Here is a 22,275-nt window from a genome sequence, read left to right as displayed (position 1 = left end):
CAGGACAGGACGGGTTCAAGCACAGCCAGGATGTCCCTGTGGCCTCGCTGGGGACAGGGACCCTCTCTGCAGCCCAGTGCAGCAGTGTCAATTCTCAGGTGCCTCTTGCTGTCACCTACCAGAGGGTTCATGGCCCTGCTGGGCTCACAGGGGTTCGAGGGGCTCATCTCAGGGTCCCTCCAATGCCACCCTGGTTCTGGGGCTTCACTGCCACAGCTGACGTCACAGCCCAGCCTGCAGCTGTCAATTAATTGAGGAAACACGGCCACAGTAAACAGCGAAGGAGGGAAAATGCAGATTAGATAAGGAGTGGGAGTTCTTGCTGTGTTTCCCCCTGGATGCCAGTGCTGCACAGACCCTGCCGAGCCCAGCTGCTCCACAACAGCAGTGCAGAGACACCCAGGAGAGGCTGAAAGTCCTGCAGGATGGCTTTCCTAGAAAAGGGCCTGGAAAAAGGGCCTTACCCTAGACCTGAGGTTTGGGGGTCCCTCCGTCCCTCCCACAGAGCTGTGCACCACCCTGGTGCCAGAGCTGAGCAGCCAGACCCCCTTTTGTCCCCAACACATCACCCTTTAAACTGGGACACAACATGAGCCTCCTGGTGTGCAGACCCTTCCTCTTTCCCAACCCAGAGGGTTGTGCCCATGCTTTCCCTGCCCAGCAGCTCCTGCCGGACTCTGCAGCGTTGCCCCAGTCCCACAGTGGTGGTGACAGGCCAGGTGACGTGTGCCACCCCACTGCCCAGCTAAGCCTGGCCAGGACAGCAGCTGCTCTGGGAGTGTGGGGGGACACCGCTCTTGCTGCCCAGCCACTGTCACCAGCAGGACCCGAAGCCTGGAAAAGCCACATTCAGCACCTCCAAAGGGTTTTGTGGACGAGGAACAACCTCAGCTCCCTCTGCTGGCACCTGCCCCAGGCTGGGCCCGTCGCCAGCAAACCCTGTTCAAACACCTCGGCTGGGAGCCCCAGGGTCCGTGTCACCCCCCCAGCCCAGCCCAGCCCAGCCCCTGTTCCCAACACCGTCCCCTGGCAGCACATGGAGCTGTGATTCCCACGGTGTCCCCACTTCTGGCATGGCCGAGCCACCTCACAGGACACTGCACCAATCACTCTGAGTGCAAAGCGGTGAAAACCAAACTTTTCTCCCCCCGCTTTAAGTTTCTATGAAGGCGTCACTCCTGCAGGGAAGAGATAACCAAAACACGGGAACACGACGAGCGAGGAGGCAGCTCTGGAGCCAGCCCAGCTGCAGCTGCTCCGCAGAGCCGAGCCCACAGCGTTCCATGGGGCAAACAGGGCTGGTCCGTGCCCACATGTGCCATCTGCCTCCTCGCTGGGCTCCGCTGCGAGCTTTTACTACTCGGCTGTTTTATCAGCAGGGTAGGAAATGTTTGAGATTAGATTTCCTTAAATAATTCCTGTGTAACTGGGAATTTTCCAACAAACACACAAGGCAGAGAGAGCAGGTTATGGAGAACTTCCAGAAAGAGCCCAAGTTGCCCCTGATCCAGCTCCTTCCCCATGGACCCCTGGTATCATCCCACCACCAGCCTAGCCTCATTTCCCCTTTGGCCCATTAACGTTCCCCTGTGCATCCCAAGGGATCTGCAGAGATGCATGAGCAGAGTGTTGCACACCACAGGCTGCTGCTGCAGGATTAGTGAATGTAGCAGGTAGAGGAGGAAAAATAAACAAAAATCACAAAAATCCTCTCTGCCACTGTTCCAGGTGCTGCTCTTGGACAGGCAGGTGCCCACTGGAGCCCTCGAGGTCATGCCTGCAGGTATGAGGACATGCAGAGGTGCTGGGGAGGTTTTGGAGCAGATCCTGCTCTTCCCTCCAGCCCGAGGAGCATGAGTACCCAACAAGGCACAGGGCACAGGCCCAAGCAGTCCTGGGTGCTGAGCACATCCTCATCCCCATAATCCATCACAAAAAGCTGGGAACACCCTCCTTCCGACTGCCATTGCTTTGGGAACCAAAAAAACTGCATAAAACCAGAATTAATTTTGCAACTTTTAATGGACAATGATCTGGTTCCCCTAAAAAAATAAACAAGCAGCAAAAGCAGCACCCAAGCAGCTCCCAGGTGCCTGCAGCAGCCGTTTGCCTTGGCCTCCTGCCCGCCCAGCTCCACACCCAGGATTGCAGGATGACCCCCACCACGGCAATCCCGCCGGTTATTTGCCCGCTCAGGAGATACCATTAAAGGTGTGATGGGATTGTCCTGTGCTGGCAACCTCTGCCAGGTTGCAACCCTAAAGATAAGCAGATTCTTTCGAGCAAATAAGGAGTAAATGCAAAGCTGGGCAGTGAGCAGGGCAGGCGATCCTCCCCTGCCCAAACACAGCAGCCTCGGGACACCTGTGAGCACCCTGAGCTCGAGGGGCACATTCTGCTCAGGGCACAAAACAAACACCCCCAGGCACAGGTAGCAGGATGTCTGTTCCCAGTCAGGCTTTCAGTCAAGCTTAACTGGCACATGAAAGCTCCAGGCATTTATTCAAATGATAAAAGCAAAGCCAGCACACACAGAGTGAGGTTTCTTGCAGGGATTAGTAACAAATTCCCAGGTAAGCAAAGGAACGGCCTCAGCTGAGCTGCTCCATGGTGCAGTTTATCCAAGTAATGCTTGGGCTGGGTGTCCTGAGCAGCAAGGCCTCACCTGGGAACTCAGATCCACCTGGGACAACTGCGCAGGTGCCCAGCAAAGTGAGACCTTCATGCGCCCCCATCCCAATTTGTGCCAGCTATTTCCTAAGGAATTGTGAGAAAATAAAAACCAAACCAATCTTCCTCCCTTCAAACTCCCACTCCTCCCGCCCGAGTGACTCAGGAGATGGAAGGTCTGCTCTCTCAGGACTGGGCCGTTTGAAGTGTGAAGCATCACCCCATCCTGCACCAGGCTCCAAGGGAAGGGCTGGGATGCGGATCAGCCACGCAAGGAGCACCCGGGGACGCAGCCGCGACATCGCTTTGTGCTGGTGCCCCTCGTATGGAGATCGCTGAGACCATCCCACTCCTCCAGAAATGTGGAGAAGTGATCTGACCTTGTCAAAAGGGAATCTGGAGTCCCCTCTCATCCCCTGCCTCACAACCACCCCCATGGCCTCTCCCCACCCTCACGCCCACCCAAGGGCTGGACAGGTGGGTTGATAACCTCAATATGCACCAAATTGGGCCTGGTTTCACAGCAATTTGGAGTAAATTAGGGCTAGAGCTGGGTTCAAGGGTGTTGTGCCTGAGTGTCTGGAAACCCTCCAGGGATGGAGCAAACCGGGTACATTTAACTACAAAGTGACAGACTCAGAAGTTTTGCAGCTTCAATAAAACTCTCAACAGCTACAGAGCTTTGGTTTTTTTCTGTGTTAATTTAATCATACAAATATTCATTTATACATTAAGGAAAAAGCTTCCTTTATTTTCACCCCCAATGTGCTATCATAGGACTTCTCCCAGACTCAGAGAGGCAACACACCATCCCGTGCTACACATGCACTGCCCCGGCGAGCACAGACAGGCTGGGAACCACCCACGCACTCACACACGGAAAAAATTAAACACAACAGAAACCCAGACGTGGGACAGCGTGCATTTCCCACCCACACCACTGCTCTCCGACTGCACAGCTCTGCCCCAGCTCCCAGACCTTGGCGGGGTTTGAATCCAACGCTCCTGAGACGTGGGCAGAAGATTCCCACTCTCTCTTCACCCTTTCCCATGGCACTGCCACTTTGCGGCCAATCCTGCTCTAGTTTGCCAAGGCTGGGAGGTGACACTGCTTGAGCTGTGTTAGTGACAGGGCCCAAGTGGCTCTTGCTTGCCACAGGGACCCAGTTAGAGGCCATCAGAGATGTTCTACATTACCCTTTTCCTTATGGGAAGTGATACGAACTGCAGCGTCATGAGGTCACCTGGGCAGAGCTTTGCCAAATTAATCTCAAATCTCCCCATTAAAAGCTGGACACCTGAAGCACAAACAATCTGAGGGGGGGCTGCACCACAAAGCTCCAAGGGATCAGGAGGTGAAACCACCTTTGGCCTCAGTGAAAAAGTTTTTACTCGAGGAAAACCACAAGAGATAGAGCAACCCCTGTTTTAAACATCCTTCCAGTGCCACAGCAGGGGCCACAACCCCAGCCCCAAAGAGCCAGTGCTCCGTGGATCCCTCAGCTGCATCGGCAGAGCAGGATGTGAGCAGCAAGAGCTGCAGATCTCAGAACCCTGCCTTTCCTCACACCCTGGAACATGCAACCCTTGTCACCGGGACACCACGGACTGCAAACACGTGTGCCTTCAGAGTGGGAAAGCACATGGCTACTTGGGGTGCATGCAGGTTTTGATTTTTCAAGACAAGGGAAATTCAGCCTTAGGAGGAGCACAGGGACACAAGTATGGCAGCCAGGGGACACGGGAGGAGCACACGTGCCTGGGAACAGAAAGCCAGCGTGGGGGTATCCGAGTGCAAGGGTCTCCCAGGTGCCACTGCTGATACCAGGCAAAGGTCACAGCACCAGCTCTAACTCAGACTCAGACCTTGACTTCCCCTCCCTTCCACTACGCAGCTGACACAAGGAGCTAATAAAGATAAGGAATCACCTCGTCACTTGGACCGAGAGCAGTCCCCAGGGGCTCAGTGCCCTCGGAAGGGGAGCAGCGGTGCTGCAGGGGTGATGTTCATATCCTCAGAGGGGCTCGTGAGCCACCTGTGAGGAAAGACGGGAGTGAAGAAAGATTCCACCTGCCCAAGCCACAACACGGGGCTGCAGATCAACCCCCAGATCAATGCTCAGAGCAGGTAACTAATCCAAGGCAAAATGTTGTTACAGGACAAGAAAGAAACCTTCCAAGAAGCAGCACCTTCAGCAGGTTCACTCCAATCCCAACACTCCCCCAGATCCAGGGCAGAGCCAGGTGCCCACCAGATTGCAAGTGTCAGGCAGTTTAAATCCTGCAGTGCCACTTCTATGCAGGTAGTTTCTGATACCATACTTGTTTCTCCCAGCTAACAGATTTCTGAAGGGAGATTTCGGCTAATGGTGATCTGTAACAACTGAATCTCTGAAATACAAAAATCCCAATCCTTCCTCTGTTGGACACAAGGAACTCCCACTGTCCCCACGAGGTCCATCCATATGCACTCAGGTACCAGTCCTTGGTTGCTGCAACAAAGGATTCCCCCATTCAAAACCAGCCACAAAAACAGAAGCAGCCAAGAGCAGTGAGGGCAAAGCCATGCAGTGTGCAGCTCTGGCACAGGGAAAAGTCTTCACTGGGAAGACCTGGAAGAAGGTAATGGGAGCTTTGCATATTCCTGTATCTTTGGCAGATGGCTGTTCCAGCCTGGTTCGTTTGGGCAGGACGGTGCTGCCGGGCTCACTGCCCTCTGTTTGTGGGGACAGCGCTTCAGAATAAATTCACCACAGTGCCTGAGACCGAGCTGCCTCCCCTCACACTGCATTTCCCAGTCCAGAACAGGAGGAAAACATGCTGGAGGAACAGCAGAGCAGCCCAAATCTTTTGCAATCCCTCCCCTAACACAAGCCCTGAGAGCCCACGTGGAGCCCCGAGCCCAGACAACAAAAGCAGAAGAAGAGGAGGTGACAGCGAGACCCAGCTGATGGTGCCAACTCCTGCTCTGTGCTCCAGAACACATGGATCAGCCTCTAAGCTACACCTCAGCACAGGAGAAACAAATGCAAACTTATGCTCTGAAAGAGAGGAGACTCCAAATGAAAAGGACAGGATGTCTGTGAAGCTTTGCAACTACCAGCAGGTGAATTATAGCTACAGATTCCCCTTGGCACACAGCTCCAGGCACAGCTACTGCACACGAGAGTGAACAAAAAGGGATTTTAAACTGCTAACCACACAGGACAGCTCAGGAACTTGAATAAATCAGTTTCTTATTAACATGGGTGTGTATTTGTGTACTTCATGTACAAGGGGGAAGGGAGATGAGCCCTCCATGTTATCCCAGAGTCTCCCTCTCCAACTCTGATACCGAGACCTGGCCATAGCGTGGTTCCCAACGACACGCAGGACAACTAACAGCAACACCCAAACCAAAAGGAAAAGAAGAAATAAAAGATTAAAAAGTCGGTAACTAAAAGCAGCGGATGCTGTTAAAAACGCAGTGCTGGGTGCAGACCCAACCTGGCATTAAAAAGCCTGACAGAAGCAGTCCCTGCACAAACCCCAGCGGGTGCTGAGCCAGTCCCGTTCGGCAGCAAACCAGGACATTCTGGGAAAATGCACGCTGTCCCTTAGGAAAAAGAAAATATGAACAAGAAACAAACAGAAATTAAACATTTGCTCAAACTACAACCGCTCTGTAGGCAAAATATTCTTTTTTAAAGATGGCTTTTAAATTTTCATTTTTAAACTTCTTTTTAAGCTACCTAATTACGTGTGAAGATGATTTCTAAAAACCCATAGTGTTGGTGTCTCTTCTTCCTCAGCATTTACACCACTCTGAAATCCAGCAGTCACACATGCATACTCAGGTTTTGGATTTTCCTCTGGAAACAGCTAGTCTTAAGTTACTGGGCTTTTGTTTTTTCTTCTTTTCCAGAACACGGAGGCAGAGAAGGGGGGTCCACGCTGTGTCTGTCTGCCACATGAATCCCCCTCCCTTCCCCCAAAAGTCAGCTTTTTCTTAAATTCTCCTCTTGTCGATACCCGTTTTGTGTTTTTGTGTTTTAAGACTGTCCGAAGTGATAAGGACCGTGGAAACCCTGAAAGAAAGTTGGACACATAATCAATTTTCAACAGGCAAGAAACAAAACGCTCAATGCTCAGCTCCAAAGAGTGCCCAGCCCAGCCCAGGGCTTCCCACCAACCCCACTGTGGCTCCAAGGACACTCCTAAACCACACGTTCCAGGGCTGGTTTCCCCAGAGAGGGCAGATGCCACCACTTACCTCGGTCAGGTGTTTTTCAGGCTAAGGCTGCAAAATAATTTGTGTTTTCTACACCAGAACTCCCTATAGATGCTACAACACCTGCAGGCCCAGCCCCTGCAGCCTCCCCAGTCTGTCCTAGAGACATGGGCTGTAACTGGGTAAGAGGCTATGTCAGAAAAAAACCCAAGAAAAAAAAATCCATGTTCCCACAAGTGCCACTCATGCCTTCTTGAGGTGACAATACACATTTGCCTCCAGTGAAATCAACCAGAGCATTTACCAAAACCCCCAAAACACTTCCTACAGAATCCATTTCCCTCCTTTATATCCTGAAGTGAGTCACCTAAATGTCAGGTCTAGTCACAGGTCTCAAATTAACAGGAACTCCTTTTGTAACTTCTATTGTCTGGATCAGCTATCTGGGGTTTCATCAGGAAGCAGAAGAAAGACCAACAGGTAGCAAGAGATGTCCCAGTTCACAGGGAGATGAAGTTTGTCAGTGATGAAGGTACAACCCCCACACAAAACCCAGACACACACTGAGGGCAGGAGGGAGATGAGGGAGAAAAACCTGTTATATCTCATGGCAGAGTTGGAAGACCATTATGCAAATGCTACTAAGCACAGTCCAGCTCTTCCCAGCACACTCTGGGTAAGGCAGCGAGAGCCCAAACAGCCAAAACCGTTCCTGCTCAGGCTGAACTGGAAGCTCTGACCTCAGTTTTCACCACTCTGCCTTTAACAGGGCAAATTTCCTAGGAAATACCCTTTCCTGCCTGTTCCACAACTTCAGAACCCCCTCACTGCCAGAGCCAGGGCCGTGAGTAGGAACATGGATTGTATAAAGAATCAACATCACTGGCAAACTCCAGGCTGGAGAGCTCTGCTGCACATCCGACTAGGAAGGAAGTGCCATGAACAGCCTGTGATCTTGCTACAGCTGGAGAGAAAAAGTTCATTCTTGGGATGAACAGATGGTAAATACAAGCAAATGGTAAAACGAAGCAGCTCTCTGCAGCTCTCAGAATCCAACCAAGAGGAGATCAGTAGACAATTAACCAGGACACCTCCTGAACTGTGTGGGAAGTATGAAAGACTGGAAACGTGGAAATTGGTGTTTGCAGACAGAAATACACGCAAGTGATGGAAAAACAAACACGCTTCTACCGCTGGAATATGCTGCAGTGCCAGTTTGTAAAGATTTTCAAAAGAGAACAGCCAGCAGATTCCAGCATGGCAGATCACCTCAGGAAGGAGATGCTCCCATCAAAATCCAGATACTGAGATATCCAACATTCCCAAAAATACACTCACTGAAACAGGGGGAAGGGTAGAAGCAGAAGAGAAACATTAACATGGTGTGAGCAGGTGCACAAAAAAAGGACACAGAAGAAAAGCAATGTATAAACAGGATCCCAAGCAGTCTCACCTCACAGGGATTAAGCCATTGTACTTAGCACGCTGCAGAAGGAAAACAGGATTTGCTGCCGATTACCCGTACAGACAAATTTGCCAGAATTTGCTTCATCTTCGAGCTACCTGCACACAAGGCTTTGTTTGAGGCACGGCCTGGCGAGCTCAGGAGGGGTTTAACCATCCCCTGCTCCTCTCCTGGGGGCACCCTGGGAGTCCCTTACCCTGTGTCACCTCACAGGGGATGCCAAGGGCAAAACCACCTTGCTTGTTTTAATTTGGGGGTTCCACAAGCATCCCCCCGCGGTAAAAGGAATTGCCAGTCACCCTCGGTCTGACATCAGAACAGCTTGTTAGTGCTTTTGGATGCAAAGACCCTCTGAAGTCACTGTGAGCTGGTTTGCAGGAAAACCCTCTGGATCTCCACATCCTGGTTTCTGGAGCACCTAATTTAAAGCTACACAGTTATGCTAAGTGTGTCAGTTAAACCCAGAATTTAGCTCAGCACAAGAGATTCCTCAGCATGTACAGCTCTGCACCACCTGCCACCCTGCACTGAACACCCAACACCCTGGAATGAGCTCCCCTGGCAATGCCAGAGCAGTCCCACAATCCATGACCATGGTCAGCTCCCCATGACACAAGGAATTTCACCATGGATAAGCCCCAAATCTTTGCTTTTGGGATTGCCACTCTTCACTGCATTTCACCTACCCGAGATTCACTACTGGACATGGGAACTTGGCAAAATTGAACCCCACTTGTCTCTTTAAGCCGAGTGAGAGCTGCTTTAGTGCAGACCCTGTGCAGGTGACGCCCCCGCCCATGTCCCATGACATTCAGTCACCACGCACAATTGTAAGGGTTTGATACTAGAAAACTTCAGTTACTGCTGCAATGCAAATACCAAACCCCTGTATGACATTTTCAAGCCTAATTATCCCCTCTATGCAACATTTTACATCACAAACATGCAAAAATAATTCTGCAGACAATTGCAGTTTTTCCGAGTTGTTTCAATGGAAGGATTATTCCCACTATTTTTGGTGCATTCCCGTCTATCCTCCAAGTGGGATCGCTGTCTTTATGAAAAGCTCAGCTGCAGCTTTGCAAATTCACTTTCAGTTCTTCCAGAATGTTCCCCAGAAGTAACTGCTCACTTGCTGGTGGGAGCACCGGCTCTTCACACAGACCAGTGTGTGAGAACACAGAACTGTGATTTTCCAAGCAAAGATTCTGCATGACAACTACTGGTATAAATTATCATTTGACTCGTGCCTCTAGAAGGGAAGTGAGACGTTTTGGGAAGTTAAAACCTTTTGTGAACACTGATCTCTGTAAACGGAGGCACCTGTGCTGGGAACAAAGTGAGGATTAAGCGAATCTTTCATAAACCATCACACACAGGCTTTCAGACAGCTCTTTATTTCACCTCTGTGACTGAGTCACCACCAATGCAGGTACACTTCCAGGGACAGGAGGTGGATGCACAGCTGCACAGCGATACAGGAGTCTCCCAGTGGACACTGACAGTGGCCCCAGCCCATGCTGCCCGTCCCCATCCCCTCAGGCCACTCCTACCCCGCGCTGCTCCAAACCTCGCTTACGTAAACTGAGCACAGAGAACAAAACATCCAGCACTTGTATTTTATTCCATGCATGCTGTGCAAACATGGCGTGGCTGGGAGACCACCAGGAAGTTCAGGACCTTCTGGGAGCAGGCACTGGCAGGGCTAGTTCAGGTGCCCATGGGTAAGGAGGTGACAGGGGTCAGGTACCCGATTGAGTTCCCATGCACGACTCCCTGATGTGCTGCTGGGCCAGGATAAACAACAGGCAACTCTGCTGGGCTGCAATGGAGCAAAGTTGGGCTAAAATCAGATTATCTGGCACTTCCCACAGTCCAGAAGGACATGGATTTCATGGATGAGCTGACACGCAGCAGCCAAACCACATTCTCTCACCAGAGAGGCAAACCAGCTCACGCCAGCCCAGCTCAGGCTGCAGTGCTGTGGGAGCAGCCACGGGAGCTCTGAGTCCAACATTCTCCCACTGTGTCTAAATGGATGTAACCACATGGTGACCAGACCAGCATGAAGCCCAGACACCAGGACAGAAGGAGCTTCTCTCCTCCATGGATGCAAACATTTTTGGGGCATCATCCTCATGCACAGTTTGATGCCTAGTTTCCAGTAAAAGTATTTCTGTCTAAAGTTTACAGAGGTACTCCAAAAAATCTGACAATTGGAGGCCCTGGTTTGGGAGAAGCATGGCTCTAGAAGCAGCAGTAACATTTAAGCTCAGAGAGGGGAAGCCAGTTAAAGGCTCCAAGGACACAGGGTTGGTTTCCCCTTATGTACAGAAAGCTGCCAAGTAGCTCAGCTCCACACAGAACAGAGGGAGATGGGGAGCATAAACACAGCAGGTAAAAAGGAGTTCAGATTTTAAAGCTATGAACTCCAAATATGTTTCTATTTCACTGGGCTTTGAAGAGCAGCACGAGCAAGGACCAGGACAGCCAGGCACCATTTGCTGTGGTGGGGACAATGCCCAGTGTCCTGTCTGGGCAAATCTTTGCAGAATCACAACTTCCACGTGCAATTTTCTGCATGACATAGAGAGCAGTGATTCCTCAATTCATCTGGGCAGCAGGTTTAGATACAGATCCTATGGATTTTATATAGAGATGACAGGTATGATCTAAGTGTCAGGATATGGCTATTCACTTCTCATCTTCCCAGACATGGAAACCTGTACGTTTCTTTCCTCAGTTAAGCAATTAAACTCTAATTCTCAGGCACTGTCAGACTGGGTCTTGGGCTTTTAATGGAAAAGAGAGAGCAGCAGTGACCATGCAGGGTTGCTATGAGACAGGAGTAAATAGGAGGAAGCTGTATGAACCTCAGATCTCCAGAGAATCCAGAGAAAGGGACTGCCAGAGAATAAAATATCCGTGCATGGGGATTTCTGGGCATCCTATCCTGCACTCAGGCACATCTTTACATCTAAGAACATGCAAAAACTCCACTGGGAACAGATTTAACAACAACATGCTTTAAGCAAAGCTCTGACAGGCCCTGGCCTGCAGCCTCCCTGCAGTGAGTGTGGAAGGTGGGCAGGGGGCCCCAGGGAGGTGGGTGCCATAGCAGGAATAAAGGGCACATAGCTTGTTCCAGCCATGCCACAGGTTTCCTCTTACCCACTTACAGGGAATTCTGTGTCTGGTTTTGTTTGTTTTTCCCTAGGAAGGCTTGTTCCACTGAGCAGGACACCCAAACCACACACACTCTGCTGCTGTATAAAAGCATTTTGAACATTTCCAGGTGTGAAATGCTGCTGTACTTGTCTAACCCAGCAGCAGATGGCACGTCGGCGTTGCCACAATCCTGACTCCAACGGGGAGTTCTGGAGGACAAGTCACACCTGCTCAGTGCACCAAAGGGAGAACTAATTCCGACAAGGTCTGGCAGCTTCGAGTATGTTTTACACCTGCAGATGCCAGAAACTGCTCATTTTATCTCAAAGATTTCATGGTCTCATGCACTGCATGACTGCGTGTCCCCAGTGCCTCTCAGCAGAGGAAGCCTCCACAGTCCTCTGAGAAATATTTAAGGGCTTATTTTACTTCTAAATACAGGACACAGGCTCTTTTTCTCAACACTTTAACTAAACCTGAACCATCTCCTTCGCTCACCAAATGGTCTGTCAAACACGACTGGGGATTCCCTCCCTCTCCCAGGTACATGAAAGGAGACAAAAATATCAGAGGTCCTGCCCAAGATAAATAAAACCCAGAATCTTGGAGTCTGTGCCACTGCCTAACCAACCCACACTGCTCTTCTGTCTGCTCTAGAACCCGAAAAAAAGCCTTTCACATCAATATTCAATCACAGGGCAGCAACTCCCAACACAGTAGCTTTCCTTCTCCTCTGCAGCAGCAGAGTACAGGTCAGATCCCCTGGGGATGTGGAGAAGATGGGCCAGGTAGAGCTTTTCCCAACAAGTACTGGAGCTCCATCTGTTCCTTCCTGAGGTAATTTGATACTCCTGACATCACCTCTAATAAACCCTTTTCTGTTCCAGCAGCATCCCCAGCTGGGGACACCACGCACACAAAGGGAAAAACCAAACAAAACTGGATCTTCTTTTCCCAGAGACCTGGCCATGGATGGGGGGAATGTTCACCTGGCCATTTCAAACCAGACCAGGTGTCTGGGATGTCCAACTCCCTCAAACTTGTTTACTACAGAACCAGTACTGTACCAATGTGAATACTGGATCTGTGGCAGAAAACTTCCTGCCTTGGGCAGGATGGGCAAGGCTGGAACACGACTCAGATCTTCAGACCTACCAGAAGAACCTCTGAAGGATAAAATAATGTCTTAGTATGTCACAAACAAAAAGAACGGCAGTAGAGAGAAAAACACCCAAAAATCAAGTAGCTTTTCCATATCCCCCACCCCTAGCCAAAAAGGACCATAAAGTTGTCCCTTCTGAAGCCAGAAAACAAAATGTCTGCTTTAATCTCAGATAATCCACCTCAAATCCACCCACGAATATTCTGTAAATACAAAAAGAAACAAACAACCCCAAAACAAAACAACCAGGAAAAAGGGGAGGAAAGGTCACTTGCCTATGTTTGGGGTTAGATTGTAACTGCCCCCGTTTCTTCAGAGCACGGAGCTCTGGGTTTCCAGCTAAACCAGCTCACTTCAACCTAGTGACACCTCTTCACGCTCCTGTTGGCTTCTCTCCCACAGCACAGCTGCTCCTTGCCACGGGCTCTGGCTCCTCACACCCACGTTCTTTGAAGTCAGTCCCAGCCCGGCCCCTGGGGGAGCACCACGACCCCACCAAGCAGCCACTAAAGCAGCGACTTTCAGCACTGCCAGTTCAGGTGGTGTTTCACTGACAGGTAATCATTTCCCAAGCCATCCACTCCACTGTTATGAGCAGAGCGTGGCAGCAGGAGCCAGCCCAGTGACGGTGTTTGGGACCACTAAGGGGGGGCAGTCGAGGTCACCCCGTGCGTGCCGGCCGTAAAAAATGCACGGCCTTAGGGTAAAGGTCACTAAAGCAAGATCTGCTGGCACAGGACAGGCAGGTCATCCAGGGAGGAACTAAAGTGCTGTAGGTGAACTAACATTAGGGCTTTATTAAGTCATTCAGCAACCAAGTGTTATTGTCCTACACAGCCTGCTCAAAGTACAGTAAAGCATTTTTAAAGGATTTTAAAAATCAAACTAGTTTGACATACGACAGTACACACCTACACATACTGCTGCATTAACAGGTGGATTCTGAATTGTAAATAATCCTGCAATTCATTTTTCACACACAAGCAAATAAAAACAGTCAAAATATCACTCAGACTCATATAGCATCCACCAAGCAAGCTTTTGAGAGAGATTTTTAAAGTAAAGATAATTTGAAAGTCACCTACAATTATGAACAAGACAAGGACACAGACAGGAACAGTCCTTTGATTGACTGTTCCTGCTGGCAGCTTCTGGGATCAAATGGTGAGCTCTGTAGTCTTCCCACACCAGCTAAAAAGAAGTTATCTGGCTAATCTGAAGTTTGAGGGTGTGGTTATTTGTTCTCTGTTCAAAATTATGTCAAACTCAGGACACATCTAGAGAGATATTTTGACTTATTTGCACACGCAACCGGAGCAGGCTCCGGCCGCTTGCGGTTACAGCACCCAAACAAGGTTATATAAATTTGAAGAAGGACTTGAAGCAAAAACAAAAAGGTGGATGTGGTAGAGTCTATCAGAGGCAAAAAATATTTTAATATAACATGAGGAGTTGGCAGAGTCAGACAGTCAAATTCAGAACCTTCCTTAGCAGGTCTGGCAGAAGCAGAAGGAAAGGGCTTTGCAGTTTGGAAGGAAGAGCAATTACACACCTGCCAGGCTCCTCCCCTACCCGTTCTCCTGCTCGCCCAGGGCACCTACCTTACTGTACGTCACTACCGACAAGTTGTTCGAGTGACTGCTGGGGGAGAGATTTACAGAGTTTTGTGACAGTCCATTCTGATCTTGTTCGATTTGGTCAGGAGCAGGCCCCCATGTGTTTTTGCTGATTGTGCCTAGCTCGGAACCCCCAGGGTCTTTTAGGTTGTTTTCATCTGGTTGCCTGTTCTTCTGTGGAGAGGCGAACGGGTTAAAGTTTCCTTCTACCTTGCGATGCGGCTGCGTGTTGAACTCTGTTTCAAAGGATGACAGCTGCTGTGTGACACCAAGAAGTCCTCCAACTTCCACACTGAGGATCACCCAGATGACATCTGTGGAAAGACAAGCATTTGGATTGTCAATGGGAGTTTATGAAGAAGGGGAAGAAGGAGCAAATGAATTCCATCCTTTACACTAGCAAGAAAAGGACTTATTGCTTAAAGCACATTTTTACAAAGCCTCAGCAGTACTGGTTTCAATGCCCCCAGTTTAACAGGGTTAGGATCAACAGTTTGAATTTTAGGAGCCAACTAAGGACAGTAGAATTTTACCTTAGGGGGCACACCACTAATCCCTCTGTGCCCACACCTCTCCACTAATCCCTGTAAACACACCCCCCCCACTGACCCCACCGCACACACACCACTGATCCTTGTACACACCACTGACTCCTCCAGCACACACACACGCCACTGACCCCACTGCGCACCTCCTCCCACAGCACTGACCCCACTGCACACACACACCACTGACCACCCCGAACACGCACACTCCCCACTGACCCCACTGTACACACATACCCCACTTGCCCCACTGCACACACACACCACTGACCACCCCGAACACGCACACTCCCCACTGACCCCACTGTACACACATACCCCACTTGCCCCACTGCACACACACACCACTGACCACCCCGAACACGCACACACCCCACTGACCCCACTGTACACACATACCCCACTTGCCCCACTGCACACACACACCACTGACCACCCCGAACACGCACACTCCCCACTGACCCCACTGTACACACATACCCCACTTGCCCCACTGCACACACACACCACTGACCACCCCGAACACGCACACCCCCCACTGACCCCACTGTACACACCCACATCCACCACTGAGCCTCCCCACCCCCCATAGACGTCCCCCCAAAGGCGGCTCCGGAGCGGCCCCGCAGCGCCCTCTGCCGCCCTCTCACGGCCTTGCGGCCCCGGTGCCGCTCCGGGCTGGTACCACCGAGCCCCCGCCCGAAGATGGGACGGACGCCCGGGCCCCGGGATTGCCGGGCCGGACCTGCGGGCAGCCGACAGCAAAGCCACCAGCTCGGCTGCAGGGCAAGAGTCTCTAGGACTCGGAGCTTGGCGGCCAAAGGGGTTCAATCGTCAGGTCGTGTTCTGGCAAAGGTGACAACTTCTGGCAATACTGGGACATCTCCCACAGTCCGGGACTGGGAACCATCCACAAACCCTTGGCTTTGTGAGCACACGGGAGCAGCAGTGCAAGCTGGACAGGCTGTCCCACCTGCATGGGGATACCCCTGCCCATCCCTCGGGGACACACTGCATCCCCTCCAGACACTGAGAAGCCGCGTGGCAGTGCCAGCGCTGCCAGCAGCCCCCTCCTTCTGGGCACTGGTATTTTTGCCTCCATGTGCCAACACCTCTCATTCAAACCCTGAAACTTGGGATACTCCCAACTGCCAACAGAGACACAAAGATGTTCTCAGTGTAAACTAAAGCTTGTGGAAAAGGGTGGGAAGGCTGCAGTGAAGGCAGATGTTTGAGGCCCAGGCTGAAGCACCAGGCAAAATAGCCAAATGTATTCTTTAAACAGAGAAATAGCTCACAGGGGAGGCACTAAATCACTGCATTAAACCTTGGGCGTTAACTTCTCACATGAAGTTTTCACTACTGTTTTATGCTCATATACAGTTCACAACGTTAAGCAATGGAAAACTGGGAAAGAATCTCGACAAGGACCGAATGGGAAAGAGTCTCCAGGAGAGCTGTGCGCATCCCTTTGTTTTCCAGAGTTTTATGTAATCTGTAATTTCACCAGTGCTCAGAAAACACCGGCCAAGACAACAAAGCAGCTCTCTTGATGTTTTCCTCCACTCTGTGCTCTATATTTAGGCCTGGGGCTGGCAGACCTCTGCCCTCCCGCTCCATTATGGGCCCGCGGTGTCCCTGCTGTCCCCAGAGGGGATGTGGGCTGGGAAAGGGGCTGCTCACCTCCGTAGTAGAGTCCCGTGGCAGTGCACATCCGCCACTGTCCCTGATACATTCCGGCGGTGCTGGGGCTGCACATCTGCACGCTGACATCGGCCATCTCCTGCGGCTCCAGGGACCTCACCATCACCATGTTCACGTGGCCAAACTGGTCTCCACCGACATACTTCAGGCAAACCCCTGGGGGCCACGCCTCCGTCCCTGGGATTAGACAGGAGAGGGAATTACTGACACTGCACCAGGAAAAGCTTTGCCTGTTTGTGTAAGACTGGATGAAACATGCTTGTTGAAACAGTTGTGCAATTGTTGGATGGTCAAAGGAAACCAAGATACACAGAACACAGCAGCAGTGGATGCTGAGGAAGCCTGGTTTTCAGAGCATGTTTAATTGGTGCATTTAGGGACCAGCAGAACAACTGATATTCCTATTTTAGTAATCTCTATGTCTTTGTTACACAAAAATTCCAAAGTCACAGTGTAAGAGCAGCAAAAAAAAAAAAAAAAAAAGAAAAAAAAAAGAAAAAAGAAAAAAAGAAAAAGAACTTAACCTACACACACCTCCCCTTCCCCAGGGCCAGAGGCAGAGACAAGGGCAGCGCTGTGTTGTGCGCCCCCATTTCTGCCTCCCTCCATGAAGCTCCTGAACCATGCCACATCAAATACCTGTTATTTATACATAGTGTTGGCAACATTTCCTTTCAGGGATTCATTTCTTTCTAAGCCTGTTAGGAGACTCAAGAGGAACTCATAGTTTGAGCTGTAACTGAAGTGCCAGCACTATTTCCTAAATGGAATTATTTATCTCCTTGCACCAACCCTTTTCTCAGGCTTGTGCAAAGGTGGGAAGAGTTATGAACACACGATTTATCAGTGGAGGTCCATGTTTAGACTGCAGACACTGGGACCGACAGCGTGACCTGGCAATCAGAGAGACAGAAAACAGCTCCTGCGTGCAGGCACAGCTGCCAAAGATAACAACTGCTGGGGGAGACAGAAAGAAAAAGTGCTTCTGAGACTCATGAAAAATCAGTTTAGCACAATTTTCTTTTGCTTCTTCCCCAGTCATGTGACATGACTAAGCCAACGACTGAGAACAGCTCCTGCTCAGCTGAGGCTGACGGAAATGGCTACGGAAAGCCTGAACCACCATGAAGCTTGGAACTGCTCCGTCTGGTCCGAGGCGAGCACGCTGGAGGCTGCTCTGACCTCACGTTACCTCAAGGAGCATCCTTTGCAACAGCTTGCCTGATAATTTAATCCCTGTGGATACTCCACTGAAGACATGGCAAAGACTGGTTTTCTTGCCAAGTCCTTATTTGTGGAATTTACAACCTCACAGGGAGAGCAGGATGTGCACGAGTGCAGCGGGATGCTCAGCACGGGGGATGTACCAGTACAGCTGGAAAGGTGCTGAGAGAGCAGGGCTCTGAAAGAGGAGCTGGGCGTCTGGCTGACCTCAGCCTGGGGCGTGGGGCACTTGAGCATGAAGTCTCATCTGCAGAGGTTGGCAGCCCAGCAACATGGTTTAGTTTAAATTATTTATGTGATTTTTATCGGGTTTAATGGCTTTAGGCTTGCAAGGTGCCTAGAATGCTGCAACTGATAAGCTTCATAAAATGAAATTATGATTGTCATTCTATTTCAGTACACTCATCTCTCAGGAGATGAAAAATTGCAGAGAGTATCCTGCAGAGCCAGCAGCAGCTGGGGGCAGAGTGGGGAGAGGAAGACAGGCTGTTAAATCCTGCTGCTCTTTCAGCAATGGTTCTACTACACAAACTGCTCTTTTGGCAGACAAGGCAGCACTGTTCTGCAGGTACCAGAGCAGGGCATTGCTTTTAACTGACACATATGAGAACCTGACTGAACTGAGCTCAGAGCTCACGTGCCTCAAACTGACAATCTCTGAACTCTGCCTGTCACACTCATCAGACCTGCAACGCTCCAGTGACACACGCCTCAGGTATTTTGTGTTCTAGAACTGAAGTCATGTAACCAAGGACTCCTGTAGAGCTGTTAAAAACCTTGGCGCTGCTTCAGTTATCTGCCTAACAAGTAGATATTATCTGGAAACACTACAACCCTTTGATACTATACCTTAATTAAACCAAAGAATGGTTTTCAAATGCTGCAGTCCTCCTCACACTGCAGAGTCATAACTAGCACGTGAAGCTGCCCTTTACTAACCCTCAGCAGCGTGGTTGTACCAAGTCCGGGCCTCCAGCACCACCGTTAGGGCACAGATGGATGGTCCGACAAGCCAGGTTCAAACCACATAGAAGCCAAAACAAATGTCAGCCTCGCCAGGAAATCCTAAGTCAAGATGAGCTCCTGTTCCTCATTTTAGAAGGCCCAGGATTTCAGAGGGTGAAACATTCCAAGAACAATGAAATATCCCCTGAACTAGGATGCTAAATTAAGGCCGAATTTGCATCCAGGAAATGGTGCATCAGAGGAACAAGGAAGGGAGGAGTTGGAAAGGCCCAATATAGAGGTGTAGTCATAACACACACAAACTGAGACACTAAGAGTGGAGGAACAAGACCTGTCACACTTAGTAGATTTTTAAGAGCTGTATTTGGGACAGTTATAAAAAAACTGCCAGGCAACTTTTCACAGTACTGGAGTTTAAGCAAGTTCCACGTGTCACCCTTCCATTGTACTTTCAAACAAAAGGAGGCAGAAAAAGTACACTGAAATATTAAACCCTTCCTCTAGAACACATTCTCTATAAATCAGTGTTCTTAAACATCCCCCTCCTAATGAAATACTCTTAGATTTTTAGTGTGGTTTTAGTCTCTGCAATACTTGGATATTCAGCCCAAGTACTGCAGCTATTCACAAGCAGAAATACTGAGAGAGCTGAACCTGACTCGTGATGACTCCCAACATCACACCTCGGTGTGGGATTGTTCTCCCTCACACAAGTACAAGCAGGTCAATTAAATTCAGACACACAGTTTTAAATGTTCATGCAACATCCTGTCACTGCACTTCTTGAGGACAAGGGATTCCTTCGCATCCATGGATTTCATTTTCCTCTCTGACTGCATCCCACTATTATCAAGCACTGGGAATGCACTTTGCCCAGCCTCACTTCCTGGATCCCAGTCACTGCTTTGACTTATTTCAAATTGGAATGTGGTCTCTCCAGCCCTGCATCCTCTCAGAACATGAAAAGGCAATTCTGCCAGAAGTGGACCTGCCACATGACCCTTGTGTCACTGCCTCCTTTGTCTGCAAGTTCCCTGTCGTTTGTTTGTGTGGTGGCACGAGGAACAAGACTGGTGACCTGACCGAGCTGCACACCACACCACAAAATCTCTGTGCCAACCCAAGAAGGGGAACTTGCATGGGCTGGCAGCACCTCAGGGTGGCTCCAGCCCAGGTGAGTGCACACAAGCCTCCTGCCTTGAGCCAGCATCCCTCCCATTGGATCCCAGCACCTGCTGCATGGGGTTTGCTGCAGTCCAAAGGCCTCACCTGTATTCTGTATCCTCCACGTTTTTGTAAACTGGGTATCAGGAGGGATGGACTCTCCTTCACCTATGGTGACATCTTCCACAAACGACATGGAGGGGACATTGATATTTGGACTCTCAAAATCATAGTAGGCTCCGATGGCAGCTTGTAGATTCCTGGAAAGGAAAAAAGCACATTACAACCTGAAGTACAGGTGGACCAGGCCCTCTGCACAGGTCATATGTCATCCTAAACAGTTCAGCAAAAATATCCAGATGGTAATAGCTCGGCTGCTCATGTTTTTTAAAGCTTTTATCTCTATCATCGTGTGTGGATTCTCCAAGATAAGAGAGCTCTAAATACAGATATTTTTTTTTGCCAGGGACACAGGATCACTTTTCTACTCTGCTCCTATTTTCCCTGGAAATCTTGGAACTTGTAAGTCTTGGAGACCTCTACTCCAACAGTTCTTTATGAAACTTGCTGAACAGTTCAGGAGACACCGAGAGAACAGCTATGCCACAGGAGGCAAACACAGGGCAGTTTCTTCACACCAGTCTTGTTACCTCAGCTAATTTCAGAAGGACCAAACCTCTCCATTTTATTTTGGCACGCAAGGTCCAAAAAGAGCACAAGAGGAACAAAACACGAAGAACACTCTTCTGATAACTCTCAGGGCCAAAGGGCAGCAGTAGCTACAGATAGTAACTCCAGCCTTGCTGTTTTTGAAACATACCATCAGGTATGAACTGTTTATTCGTCAATAGTGCCTGTTCAGCTCTGGGTAGTCACAACTCACAGGAACTCACAAACCACCTGAGTCAAAAGTTCTCACTGAATAAAGATAAATGACAGTGCAAGTCTATGATATATTAAGGACATTCAGAAAGCCACAATGCTATTGATTCCTGAGCCACGGTGTAGCTACAATTCATGATAATTAATGTGAGAAGAGGAACAGTCAGGCAGGAAGAGGATTCATGAGCCTTAGCTCAGTTCCACGATATACTATTAAGTCATTACGTAAGTGTTTGGCAAGTCATGTAATTCCTCTGTTTATACATGTCTGAGAGGTTGTGGCCCTAATTTACATGTTGTGAGTGGGTGCTGTGAGAATGGAGATGAGTAAAATCTCCCCAAACGCAATGGGCATAACAACTGCTTTTTTTATGCATGATTACAGAAATCTGTGTTGCTTTTTTTGAGCAGGATAGAAAAAAAAAAACCAAAACCAAGACTTCAGGAACTGGGAACCACCACCTAAACCAAAGCCTTGCAGAAGCTGCTCTGTGTGGGCACAGTGACATATTGAGGGGCTGGATAGTGGTGGGGTGTCATGTGTCCAAGTCAGTGAGCCAAGGTGAAAGCAAGAGAAACATTTGCACCATGACCCTGAGCAAGAGCAAACACAGGGCTTGTGAGGCTGCTTGCCAGCTGGAAAGAGGTTTGAAACAGTGAGTAAAGAAACTGCCTCCTGTTCAATTCCTACAGTGTTTGTGGCAAAAAGCATTCAAATCAGACATTCTGGATAAAATCTGAACTGCATGGGAGCAGTGTCACTTTCTCCTCACAGAAAACTCAGGGGACCCGAAGTACAGCAGCTGACTGGGGGGCAACAGCAGGAGGTAGAGCAGCACTGGGGGCACTGGGAGACGACCCAAAGACCCATCAGTTTGGCAATCAATCCATCCATCACAGCGCCAGCAGATAATCGCTGTGTGAGTCACAGGAGTTCCTGACATTCTGCTAAGGAGACACTGGAGGAATGTCCTGCACAACATGGCCACGGGGATCGATGAGCAATTCAGCCACCCCAGCCTCACAGCCAGACCTTTGCCATCCGTGCCAGGCGGACTTTGGTCCAACACAGGAACCACCGGGTCCCATGCCATGGCCAGAACTCTGAATTCCAGAGCAGAAACCATTATTCAGCCTGAGGCGTTTTCTACTTAGGAGTGTGAGGGCTCTATTTAATCCCGCCAGCTCAGTCAAATGCTGCAGGAAGGGGCCATGTCACATTAGCCAGTAAACAGAGACAAATGCTCAGTTTTACGTCACCAACCGCCTGTTGCTTATACACTGCACAAGATTTACATAACTCTCACCAGGGCTGTGCCAAGAGACTCCTGCTCACTCACCCAGCTAACACCATGAGCTGGAGCTTAGTTTGCACTATGATTTCTTCCTGTAGTACAGCAATCCAAGGCAAAAGGTATTGTAGGAGATACAAAAGACAGCAATGCAGCTCCTTCTCTTCCTAATCCACTACTACATAACTACATTTTCAGACGGACCAC

General features: G+C 49.7%; 1 protein-coding gene across 1 annotated transcript in view; it reads right to left on the bottom strand.

The window, feature by feature from the left end:
* Positions 1-3,351: 3,351 nt before the first annotated feature.
* ILRUN (inflammation and lipid regulator with UBA-like and NBR1-like domains) overlaps positions 3,352-22,275 on the bottom strand; it is a 28,737-nt gene continuing 9,813 nt past the window's right edge. The window contains exons 2-5 of the mRNA XM_032132835.1: positions 20,000-20,154; positions 16,520-16,717; positions 14,277-14,605; positions 3,352-6,737 (exon numbers count right to left, since the gene is read on the bottom strand). Coding sequence (XP_031988726.1) covers positions 6,702-6,737; positions 14,277-14,605; positions 16,520-16,717; positions 20,000-20,154 — 718 coding nt within the window. The 3' untranslated portion in view covers positions 3,352-6,701. The remainder of the gene's footprint in view (positions 6,738-14,276; positions 14,606-16,519; positions 16,718-19,999; positions 20,155-22,275) is intronic.

The sequence above is a fragment of the Corvus moneduloides genome, chromosome 24 (genome assembly GCF_009650955.1).
Source record: "Corvus moneduloides isolate bCorMon1 chromosome 24, bCorMon1.pri, whole genome shotgun sequence".
Taxonomy (NCBI): domain Eukaryota; kingdom Metazoa; phylum Chordata; class Aves; order Passeriformes; family Corvidae; genus Corvus; species Corvus moneduloides.
The sequence above is the reverse complement of the archived record's forward strand: the minus strand, read 5'-3'. Positions and strand labels throughout refer to the sequence as shown.